The sequence below is a fragment of the Vipera berus genome (genome assembly GCF_964194415.1).
Source record: "Vipera berus genome assembly, chromosome: 3".
In the NCBI taxonomy this organism is placed as follows: Eukaryota; Metazoa; Chordata; class Lepidosauria; order Squamata; family Viperidae; genus Vipera; species Vipera berus.
This window is the reverse complement of record NC_138204.1, coordinates 105749621-105762466: the sequence shown is the minus strand read 5'-3', so window position 1 is coordinate 105762466 and position 12846 is coordinate 105749621. Positions and strand designations below refer to the sequence as shown.

The following is a 12846-nucleotide window of genomic DNA, read 5'->3' as shown; positions in this document are numbered from 1 at the left end:
AAGGACTCACTGGAGAAGAGCCTAATGCTGGGAAAGATTGAGGGCAATAGAAGAAGGGGACGACAGAGAGTGAGGTGGCTGGATGGAGTCATTGAAGCAGTAGGCGTGAGTTTAGATGGACTCCAAAAGATGGTAGAGGACAGGAAGGCCTGGAGGAACATTGTCCATAGGGTCGCGATGGGTCGGACACGACTTCGCAACTAACAACAACAACTATTATACTATATGAGTGTGCTGTGAGCTTCATTTATAAGTATCTGCAAATATTTAGTTTACAGTCATTATTATTGACTTAAAATTATATATTGGTCTGAAGAGCAAGGGTTTCTAATTCTGGGTTTCCAAACATACTGAAATCATCACGGTGCTGAAGTAATACTTCTGATTTTTAAAGTCACAGGAAATTTCTTGGGTGAAATTTAAAGTCTTTAGTAAAGCTGTTTTTTTTTTAATGTACTGAGTTGGCTAGCAGTGCAGTGACCATCAAGATGTATTTCTTTTAATTTAAATTGCTTTTATATATGTACACTATGCTTTTATAGTGCTTGGCTCTTATAATTGGAATTATATAATTGGGGCCCTGGAGTTCAGTTGGGCCTACTGATTACATACCTGTCTCCCAGCTGCGTGTCATCGTCCCTGCCCAAGCTCCTCGACGTCTTGCCCGGGTTGGCGATTGAGTTCCCCAGGCTTATAGTTCTGGGGGATTTCAATCTGCCCTCTGCGGGTGAGGCGTCTGAGTTGGCCCAGGAGTTCATGGCTTCCATGACAGCCATGGACCTGACTCAAATATTTCAAGACCCGACCCATAATGGAGGGCACACACTCGACCTGGTTTTTATCTCTGGGCAATGGATTAATGATTTGGGTAGGGGGGATTTAACCATCCAACCCCTGTCATGGTCCGATCATTTTCTTCTCCGGCTAGACTTTCAGTATGCCACCCCCTGCCACTGGGAGGCGGAACCGACCAGGTGGTTCCGCCCGAGGTGCCTGATGGACCCTGAGAGGTTCCAGATGGAGCTTGGGACTTTTCCGGCTTCCCTTGCCCACAACTCTGCCGAGGACCTAGTGGCAGCCTGGGAGAGGGATGCTGCTGGGGCCTTGGATCGAGTTGTGCTTTTGCGGCCTCTGACCCAGCGCAGATCCCGGGTAGCCCCCTGGTTTACCGAGGCACTTCGGGAGATGAAGCACCGGAAAAGATGCCTAGAGAGCTGTTGGAGGTCCAGCAGATCCGAATCTGATCGAACACTGCTAAGAACTTATCTTAAGTCTTACCTAGTGGCGATGGAAATGGCAAAGCGTGTTTTTTCCGCTCTCATTGTGTCCACAGATAACCACCCAGCCGCCCTGTTTAGAGTGACCCGCTCACTGCTTAACCAGGGACTGAGGGATGTCCCCTTGCAGGGTAGGTCTGAGGAATTTGTACAGTATCTGCAGGACAAAATCGCTCAGATCCGGACTGGCTTGGACTCCGACTGGGTGGAATCTGGTGGAGTGGAGAGGGCAGGTCTTGATCATATCATTTGGGGTGAGTTTGACCCTGTGACTCTGGATGATGTGGACAGGATTATGGGTAAACTGAGCACTACAACCTGTTTACTGGACCCATGTCCCTCCTGGCTGGTTTCAGCCACCGGGGAGGTGACAGGGGGCTGGCTCCAGGCAGTTGTCAATGCTTCATTGATAGAGGGTGACTTCCCTTCTGCCTTAAAAGAGGGGGTGGTGAGGCCCCTCCTCAAGAAGCCTGCTCTGGACCCGGCCTCGTTGAATAACTATCGTCCTGTCTCCAACCTCCGCTTTGTAGCGAAGGTTGTTGAGAGTGTTGTGGCATGTCAGTTCCCGCAATTCCTGGATGAAGCGGACTATCTGGACCCATACCCGTCTGGTTTCAGGCCCGGCTACAGCACGGAAACGGCATTGGTCACACTGGTTGATGATCTCTGGTGGGCCCGGGACAGGGTTTGTTCCTCTGTCCTGGTCCTACCTGACCTCTCCGTGGCTTTTGATACCATCAACCATGGTATCTTGCTGTGACAGCTCAAGGGGTTGGGAGTGGGAGGCACTGTTTTACGGTAGTTCTCCTCCTATCTCTTGGGCCATTCGCAGTTTGTATCAGCAGGGGGACAGAGATCTGTTCTGTACCAGCCTGCTACCGGCCTTGCAGAAAAGGCAACCCCTTTACAGACGGCAAGAGGCTGGAATACGTCTGCCAAATTTATTACAAAAACAAACAAGACACGAACCAAGATACCGGAGCTTTGAAACACTATCTGAGCGGTTGCTTTCAGCAAACCAGCCCTCCCCACACAAGTCCTTTATAAAGAGTTCAGGGCGTGGCTTCTCTCTCCCTCCTTCTGAGAAGCCCCATTGCCTTCCTCTGTTTACTCCTACTTGACTGCCTCCTGCGTCGGGCATCCTTGAACAGGGCCAGCTGTGGGTCATCTTCATCCACGCTGTCAGGCTCACACAAATGGGTCTCCACCAGGTGGGAGGGGCCTGGCTGGGGGCTCTGCGGAGCCTCAAAGCCATCATCAGCAAGTTCTTCAACACCCCCCTCCTCCCCCTCATCTGAGTCATCCGACCCAACTGCCGAACCCACAGGCTGACCCTGAATCACAACAAGATCTACCCCGAGGGCCCTCTCTTGTGGGGTGCCTCAGGGGTCGGTTCTCTCCCCCCTCCTGTTTAACATCTATATGAAGTCGCTGGGTGAGATCATCTGTGGCTTTGGGGTGAGGTATAACCAATAAGCGGATGATACCCAGCTGTTCATCTCCCCCCGAGCCAACCCAGTGATGCCCTTGATGTGATGTCCCGGTACCTGGAGGCGGTGCAGGTCTGGATGCGAAGGAACAGGCTCAGGCTTAACCCCTCCAAGACCGAGTGGCTGTGGATACCGGCATCTCATATGGTTCAACAAGTTCCATCTCTTTTGATGGGGGGAGGCACTGCCCCCCTCAGAAAGGGCCCGCAACTTGGGTGTCCTCCTGGATTCATGGCTTAACTTGGAAGATCATCTAATGGCCGTGACATGGGGGGCCTTTGCACAGGTTCGCCTAGTGTGCCAGTTGCGCCCCTTTCTGGACTGAGATGCCCTATGCACGGTTACCCATGCCCTCGTCACTTCTCGCCTGGATTACTGCAATGCTCTTTACATGGAGCTGCCCTTGAAGTGCACCCGGAGGCTTCAGCTGGTGCAAAATGTGGCCGTGCGGGTGCTTATGGGAGTATCTCGATACTCCCATGTTACACCAGTCCTCCGCGAGCTGCATTGGCTTCCAGTTACCCTCCAGGTGCGATTCAAGGTGCTGGTAATAACCACAGAGTCGGCCTCCTCAGGGTGCCATCAGCCAGGCAATGCCATCTGGCGACTCCCAGGGGGAGAGACTTCTCTGTGGGTGCGCCAACCCTCTGGAATGAACTGCCTCTGGAGCTGCGGACGGCCCCTGACCTTCGGTCTTTCCGCCGTGACCTGAAGACTTGGTTATTCCAACAAGCGGGTCTGGACTGACTATGTTTTTTAAATTTGGCTTTTATTGAGTTAAATTGTCATGTATCTATGACATTTATTGTTTAATTCTTTTTTAAATTTTGTATTCCATGTTTCTTAAATTTTTTGTTGTGAGCCGCCCTGAGTCCTTAGGGAGAAGGGTGGCATATAAATTCAATAAATCTAATCTAATCTAATCTAATAATGTTTGGCCAAATGGAGCACATCAAAAGATCTCAAATCTCTATCCTAAATTTTATAATTTTATAATTTTGATATATGACTTCTCTGGGGATATGTGTACATGTTTCTGTCTCATTTACACATCCCTGAAGTTTAAGGAGGACATGGATTTGCAACACTTCCTGAATTGAGCATTTCATGCTGGTGGGGCAAAGATAAAAGTAAGCATGGCCAGACCAGAAATCCCCAAATGGGCATGCTGTAAGTGAAAATCTTTAAAGATGCATAACTTGGTTTCCCTTCCATTCATCATGCCTTAATCTTAGAACAATTGTGTTTATTTCAATTGATTTATTGATAATTGGAGATAATTGAATGAAACTCTGGGCTCCCCATGAAGATCTAGCTGTAAGCAGCTCAAGTTCTTGTTTTGCAGCTCCAGCCCTATAAATCCTCCAAGAGTAAACAGATTGTTACCATTCAAGACTACAGAAATCTAGAAGACCACTATATGGCAACAATCCAAACTCTAATTTTTAGCTGTGATCTATTAGCCGTATAGATTTTTGCAGCTAAGTTGGTTGCCCTATGCTAGATGGACTCTAAAATATTTTGAACAGAAGTGAGATGCAAGAATCTGAATAACCATCATTATCAAGGAATTAGAATTTTCTATTATTACCTTGTTATCTAGTGGTTGTCCAAATTTTTGGAATCTGCAAAGACATCTATAAATATGAATAAATATGAATGTTCTGGAAGACCTTTCCTTGCATATAATATAGGGCTAAGCATTATGAAACTGATTTGGAAGAACATTTTGAGCATTATGTGAGGGTAGCATCTGCAGCATCTCTGTTCCAATTGTTAAAGCATCTATATCTTTTCTAAGTTTTTCATGGGCCTGATTAAAGGTCATTTTATAGAATCAGCTTCTTAAGCAATGACAACTTTTTACAGGCTCACCTGGAATCCTGAAAAAGGTTGTGGTTCTATTAATTTGCAGCAGAGAAGTATTGTGTTTGCGCAACAACTGAAGTGCTTCTTCCAATTCACTTTTGAAATGTGCACAGACCTAATGCCTAAATTGTACTTCATGGATAAAGTTGTTTTCCAGTCCTTAGCTTTCAATATTTTATTATTTTTAAAGAAATATATTCCCTACTTTCCCTTGAAAAAAGGAGTCTCAGACTAGTTCATAAAATGTTAAAGCTACACAAAACCTAGTAACCACCTTATTTTAAGAGGAAAGCAATATCTAAAGTTAAAATGCAAAGAATCAGCACTAACTGTTAAACAAAATCAGTCAAAAGCAGAATCAGAGGTTTAGAAATGAACTAAAACATATTTGAAGAGAATTTTTGCTTATAAAACATTTATTGCATATATATGCATACACACACACACACACACACACACACACACACACATACTTAACATTATAGAGAGTTTCTTTTTTTCTTAGATCTCTTATTGACATGCTAACTAACTTCCACAGCACTGAAGCCTTTTACAGGGAATTAGGTCTTCTTGTAATGTGTCCAAAGTAGGATAATTTGAGTCTGGTCATTTGTGTCTCAATGAGAACTCAAATGGATTGGTTTGATGTTCCATTTGTTTGTTTTCTTTGCTAACAGGGTATATATAACAGCTATTTTATATATTTGTTTTTACATCTTATTGTTTGTTTTTCTATTTCTTTTCTACAAAGTTCCACCTACAATTAAAGGAGAAAATATTACCACTGAAGTGTCAGCATTGCTACATAGCATCTTAAAGCTGGAATGTGAAGTAAGAGGAATTCCAGCTCCTACAATAACATGGTATAAAGATGGAAGCCCAATTATTTCTGGTTCCCAAGCCCTTTATTGGGAACATGGACAATTTCTCCAGATATCTCATGTTCAAGTCTCTGATTCGGCTCAATATAAATGCCAGGCTACCAATGAAGCTGGGATGGCTGAAAAAATATTCCAAGTGGATGTCTATGGTAGGAAGTGATATGACCATATGCTATCTGTCTGTATGCCACTTTTTCCAGTGCTGTTGCAATGCTGGAAGTTGATTTGTGAAGTTGGCAATTTTGGGGCTTTAAATGTTCCGGTCTCCTCTTGGATGGTGATTATTTTGCACCTTGTTTTTGTCTTAAGCTATCAGCAGGTTCACAGTTGATCCACATTTAAGTGAGAGCAGTAGTCATAACATAACATGGGTGAGAAAGAGGAGGAAGAATCTAGTTGTCCTCTCTAATTTTTCTTACCTGGAGAATGAATTCCATTGTTGGTGGACATTCATGTAAAAAAGTGCATTTGAGCTCTTTTTTCTCTCCCAGTCATCCATGTTATACTTTATATCCTCCTTTCTCAAGAGGTGATCATAGGCATCCATGTGAGATGAGAAGGGAGGAAAAACTGGTCCAATGTACATCATCATGATGTATAAATTGTGACTTTGACACTTTATATCAATGACATCATTGCTCTTTTTGAAGGAATCAAAAGATTTACTGAAGATGCTGATGACTTTGGCAGCCTGGTTCATCTACTGCTATCATCTATATATCTAAATTAACCTTAAACAATGTAAACCAGTTTAACTAGAAGAAGATATCCATACTGCAGTGTATGGATACATAGAGAAGATATATCACTTTTAGCATAAAAGAAAATTCCTTAAGCTGAAGAAAGAAGACAATCAATTGTAACAATGCTTCTTTTTTGCTTGTGGGGGAAAAAAACCCTCTTTTTTCTCTCTTTTTCTTCCAGTACCCCCAGTTATTGAGGGTGTCAGTGAAACCATCCAAAACAAGCAAGTGGTTGTTGGAAGTTTACTTATATTGGAATGTAATGCAGCTGGCAACCCTCCTCCCCTGTTAACCTGGCTGAAGGATGGAGTTCCTGTAACAGCAAGTGACAACTTCCATGTTGTGCCCAGTGGGAAGAAGCTGGAGATCCTGAATGCTGCTATGACTGACCATGGCCAATATGTGTGTGTAGCTACTAGCATAGCTGGGGAACAGGAGATCAAATATGATGTGGAAATCCTAGGTGAGTAGAAACCATGGAATTAAGCATTATATTTTATTTTAGGAGCTCTGGTGGCACAGTGTTTAGAATGCAGTATTGTAGGTTAACTCTGCCCATTAACAGGAATTTGATCCTGACAGGGCTTGAGGTTGACTCAGCCTTTCATCCTTCTGAGGTCGGTAAAATGAGGACCCAGATTGTTGGGGGCAATATGCTGACTCTGTGTAAACTACCCAGATAGTGTTGTAAAGCACTATGGGGTGGTATATAAGTCTAAGCACTACTGCTATTTGGTTTTCTTTACGTTTTCAAAGAATGTGAAAGTTACATATTTATATTAGCAATAGCGCTTAGACTTATGTATCGCTTCTCAGTGCTTTTACAGCCCTCTCTACAGTAAGTGATTTACAGAGTCAAAACATGGCCCCCAACAATCTGGGTCCTCATTTTACCAACCCTGGAAGGATGGAAGGCTGAGTCAACCTTGAGCCAGTCAGGATTGAGCTCCTGGCAGTCATCAGAGTTAGCCTGCAATACTGCATTCTAACCACTGTGCCACCATGTCTTTTTGCACACAATTTCTGCATTTCTAATCCATATGACATTTGAGATAACAATTTCTTAGTGATTGATGCTTTTGTCCCTTCTCGTGCTTGTTTGTTTTGTTGAGACCAGGGTTGTGGCAGGGGGGAAGGGGGCTTTGATGTCATTTCCCCCCCCCCTCCGCCACTTGGCGAGTTCGGCTCCATGAGTGCAGTGGACCTGTTGGTGTTGTGGTCGCGGCTATGGGGTCTGCTGCTGCTGCTGCTGTTGCTTCCTTGCCGCTGCGGAGGTTGCAGCTGTCCTTGTCGCCGTGCCTGAATCCTGTTGTTTTGGGTCCATCACCATTGTCATCGGGCTGCCTCCCCTTTTTTAGACTTGTCATCACTTGTCATCACCACTTTGTCATCACCACCTTATGGCTTTTGCTGTCACTGCCGCTGACTACTCTACTGTTACCACGATTGTGGCTTTGGGACCTGCCACAGGCTGACTGAACTCTTCATTTCCATCTGCTGGCACCCTCCATTGTCCAATGCTACCGTTTCCCTCTGTATGCCAGCGTATACTTTTGGAGAACTTTACTTGCTGCGAGATTCCCCTCTCGCTGGAGCATCCATCTGTCTTACATAAGATCTTTCTTGATGACGGGTTGTGGGACCCTGAGAGATGGCATGCTTCAAAGAGGAGTCTGAGGGGATTTTTATCAATATTTTTATATAAAATTTTAAGGGGATCCGGGAGGGGGAGGCCCAAGGGATCCGGAACGAACTTGGGGGAGTTCGACCCAGACAGCAGTCCAGACCATCGGACACGGGGGGGAGTAGGGGTTTGGGGGTGGACTCAGCTCCGAGTGAGGAGGGTCTTCCTATTCTGACGGTGATTGGGAGGAGCAGAGTGTGTGGGAGCAGAGGGATTTATCGCAATTGGGGAATGGGCCACCGCTGTCTTCAAGCGGTTGCCTGTTCCCGCCCTCGTGGCTCTTCTTGCTCCCCCAGGGGCATAGGATTGCAGGACCCTGGGCTCAGGTTGGTTTATTTCAATGCCAGGTCCATGGTGAACAAGGCTCCCCTCATACATGATCTTATTGAGGAGGAGAACGTGGACCTGGCCTGCATCACGGAGACCTGGTACGGCCAAGAGGGGGGTCCCCCTCTCAGAACTATGCCCACCGGGCTTCTGGGTGGTTCACCAGTTGCGGGCCCAGGTCAGGGGTGGGGGGGTGGGGGTTATTATTAGGGAGAGTCTTTGTCCACGAGTGGCCACTGTCCCTCCGATAGGCGGGTGAGGCGTCTGAGTTGGCTCGGGAGTTCATGGCTTCCATGACAGCCATGGACCTGACTCAAGTAATTCAAGACCCAACCCATAATGGAGGGCACACACTCAACCTGGTTTTTATCTCTGGACTGTGGATTAATGATCTGGGTAGGGGGGATTTAACCATCCAACCCCTGTCATGGTCCGATCATTTTCTTCTCTGGCTAGACTTTCAGTACATCACCCCCCACCACTGGGAGGTGGAACTGACCAGGTGGTTCCACCCAAGGTGCCTGTTGGTCCCTTAGAGGTTCCAGAGGGAGCTTGGGACATTTCCTGCTTCCCTGGCCCACAACTCTACCAAGACCCTAGTAGAAGCCTGGGAGACGGCGGCTGCTGGGGCCTTGGATTGAGTTGTGCATTTGCAGCCTCTGACCTGGCGCAGATCCCAGGTGGTCCCCTGGTTCACTGAGGGTCTCTGAGAGATGAAGCGCCGGAAAAGATGCCTAGAGAGGTGTTGGAGGTCCAGCAGATCTGAATCTGACCGAACACAGCTAAAAACATATCTTAAGTCTTACCTAGTGGCAATGGAAGCGGCAAAGCGTGTTTACTTTTCCGCTCTCATTGCATCCACACATAACTGCCCAGACGCCCTGTTTAGAGTGACCCACTCACTGCTTAATCAGCGACCGAGGGATGACCCATTGCAGGGTAGGTCTGAGGAATTTGTACAGTATCTGCAGGACAAAATCGCTCAGATCCAGACTGGTTTGGACTCCGACTGGGTGGAATCCGGCAGAGTGGAGAGGACAGGTCTTGGCTATACCATTTGGGGTGAGTTTGACCCTGTGTCTTTTGATGATGTGGACAGGATTATGCGTAGACTGAGCACTACAACTTGTCTATTGGACCCATGTCCCTCCTGCCTGGTTTCAGCCACTGGGGAGGTGACAGGGGGCTGGCTCCAGGCAGTTGTCAACACTTCATTGATGGAGTGTGTCTTCCCCTCCGCCTTAAAAGAGGTGGTGGTGAGGCCCCTTCTCAAGAAGCCTGCTCTGGACCCGGCCTCGTTGAATAACTATCGTCCTGTCTCCAACCTTCGCTTTGTAGTGAAGGTTGTTGAGAGTGTTGTGGCGCGTCAGCTCCCACAATTTCTGGATGAAGCGGACTATCTGGACCCGCACCAGCCCGGTTTCAGGCCCGGTTACAGCACAGAAACGGCATTGGTCGCACTGGTAGATGATCTCTGGTGGGCCCGGGACACGGGTTGTTCCTCTGTCATGGTCCTAATTGACCTCTCAGTGGCTTTTGATACCATCGACCATGGTACCCTGCTGTGACGGCTTGAGGGGTTGGGAGTGGGAGGCACTGTTTTATGGTGGTTCTCCTCCAACCTCTCGGGCTGCTCGCAGTTTGTATTGGCAGGGGGGCAGAGATCTACCCCGAGGCCCCTCATGTGGGGTGCCTCAGGGGTCGGTTCTCTCCCCCCTCCTGTTTAACATTTATATGAAGCCACTGGGTGAGATCATCCATGGCTTTGGGGTGAGGTATCACCAATATGCGGATGATACCCAGTTGTTCATCTCCACCCCGAGCCAACCCAGTGATACCCTTGACGTGATGTCTGGGAGGTGGTGCGGGTCTGGATGGGAAGCTAACAGGCTCAGGCTGAACCCCTCCAAGACTGAGTGGCTGTGGATACCGGCATCTCGTATTGTCCAACATGTTCCATCTCTTTTGATGGGGGGAGGTATTGCCCCCCTCAGAAAGGGCCCGCAACTTGGGTGTCCTCCTGGATTCATGGCTTAACTTGGAGGATCATCTAACTGCTGTGACCAGGGGGGCCTTCGCACAGGTTCGCCTGGTGTGCCAGTTGCGCCTCGTTTTGCACTGAGATGCCCTATGCACAGTCACCCACGCCTTTGTCACTTCTCGCCTGGATTACTGCAATACTCTCTACATGGGGCTGCCCTTGAAGTGCACCCGGAGGCTTCAGCTGGTGCAAAATGCGGCCCCGTGGGTGTTTATGGGAGTTTACCGATACTCCTATGTTACACCACTCCTGTGTGAGCTGCATTGGCTTCCGGTTGCCCTCCGGGTGTGATTCAAGGTGCTGGTAATTACCTTTAAAGCCCTACATGGCTTAGGCCCGAGGTACGTGCGAGACCACCTGCCGCCATTGTCAACCTCCCATCGCCCGGTTCGCTCCCACAGAGTCGGCCTCCTCAGGGTTCCGTCGGTTAAGCAATGCCGGCTGGCGACCCCCAGGGGGAGAGACTTCTCTGTGGGCGTGCCAACCCTCTGGAATGAACTGGCTCCAGAGATGCAGATGGCCCCTGACCTTCAGTCCTTCTGCCCTGACCTGAAGACATGAATGTTCCAACAATTGGGCCTGGACTGACTATAGGTTTAAATTTGGTTTTATTGGGTTAATTGTTATGTATTTATTACATTTATTGTTTATTTCTTTTTTAAATTTTGTATTTTATGTTTTTTAACTTTTTATTGTTGTGAGCCACCCTGAGTCCTTAGGGAGAAGAGCGGCATATAAATTTAATAAATTCAATTAATAAATTCAATATCTAAAGCACTACTGGAATACTCTTGCAAACTTTGTAGAAATATTGCAGTTGCTATTTTCACTTCAAGTCAGTACAAAATGAAAGTTAAAGGGTAACTTGTTTGGAATTTAGAAAAGAAATAAAATAAATATTATTAGGTGGTAAGCTGATATTGTCTTGAAATTGGTTCCAATTTTACCTATAAATATGTTGATTATTATATAAAAAGAATAGTATTAGAGACTATTAGACTGACCCAGTTGTAACATGGGTTTTAGATTTTTCCCTCCAGCTGCAGATTTACAATCTTGTAATATTTTTAATTATCAGGAACATTTTTATTAGGGAAGGTGTAATGGTATGTAGTGATGACCTTGTCTGACAGGTGGAAGAGTCACAGGCTAGACAATGGCCTGATAAACAAAATCTGAGTGTGTAGGAGGGATGAGGATGGATAAAGCATCTCAGAAAGGACCTTTCCTAGTTTTTAGGAGACTAAAAGTATTTTCGGACTTTAAAAATTCTGTCACTGTAACCTTATAATAAAGTTAGTGTTTTTATCCATGGTTGTTATTTCTTGCCTGGTCTACTGTACCTCAAAATGGGGTATGTGTGTGGAATCACTGCTTCCATGCAACATTGATGTGAGCCAGAACAAGAGAATCTGTGTTCTTGTTCTTGCAGTGTTTATCATGTTAACAAGTCTCCATGCCATTCTGATAAACATGGTCATGTGGAATGTAATTTTCACAAGAAAATGACCCCTGCAGATAATGAGAATTGAGCATAGCTGCTCTAAGCATGAATGTGCAAGGGATTTGTTCAAGGAAACATTGTAACACATGAAAATATTTCTATCTAGGATTCAGTTTCCCTCCTTCTCTCTGTCCCTCTTTCCCTTCGTTCTAGTTCCACCAAGTTTAGAAGGAGGAGATGAATCTTCAGGCCACATTGTGATTCTCCACAGCCACCTAGAGTTGGAATGTCCAGCCATAGGAACACCCCTGCCGACCATCACGTAAGTTCACAAAGGAGATGTGGTTGAAAGTAAAGTTACCAAGAAAGTGAAGTGATAAAACTATATAATATTTCATAAAAGATTTTTTTAAAAATAAAAAATTGCTACAAGAGATTTAATTGCAACATGCAGGATTACCTCCTGATGGATATTTTTCCTTATGGCTAGTGACATTTGATGGCAACCCAGAGGAACCAGTGGTGGGATTTAGTCAGTTCACACCAGTTCAGCAGAACTGGTAGTTAATTTTTTGTTGCCCAGGCCCAGAATGGACTTCTGGAAGCAGCATCCACAAAGAGAACTGGTTGTTCACATATTTGGATCCCACCACTGAGGGGAACATATCATTTGTTTTCCTTAATCTGGGAAACAAAAGGAGAACAATTTAATCCAAAATATTATTCTCCTGATTCAAGAACTGGGTGGAGAAAAAGCCCTTGGGGCAATCAGTTACCTATTGGCCAGGAAGGACAAGTTGTGATTGGCTATTGTTTCTCTGCAATACTACAGATTCTCAGTACACTTCAGTAATCTGTGCAATGCAGTTATATTCTGCTCTATTTCAAAAATATAAAGAAGAAAAATTGGCCAACTGAAAGAGTCATCACTTAGACATACCTTTAAGCCTTCCAGTTAATCTTGAATGTTCAGTTTTTGGTAGTTGTTTTGTTTTTGTTTCCCTTGCTGCAATTGTACAGTATTTCTAAAGATGATGAAAATACCGTAGGTGTTATGCCTTTACTTTATAATGAGTTCTTTCTTTTTCTC

The 12846-nt window shown here is 45.8% G+C and overlaps 1 protein-coding gene across 1 annotated transcript in view; it reads left to right on the top strand.

Annotated features, from left to right (window-relative positions):
- Positions 1–12846, top strand: part of HMCN1 (hemicentin 1) — a gene marked incomplete at its 3' end in the record, with an annotated part of 484864 nt that overhangs the window by 306456 nt on the left and 165562 nt on the right. The window contains 3 exon segments of the mRNA XM_081325521.1: positions 5388–5666; positions 6442–6723; positions 11970–12078. Of these exon segments, the coding sequence (XP_081181647.1) occupies positions 5388–5666; positions 6442–6723; positions 11970–12078 (670 nt within the window).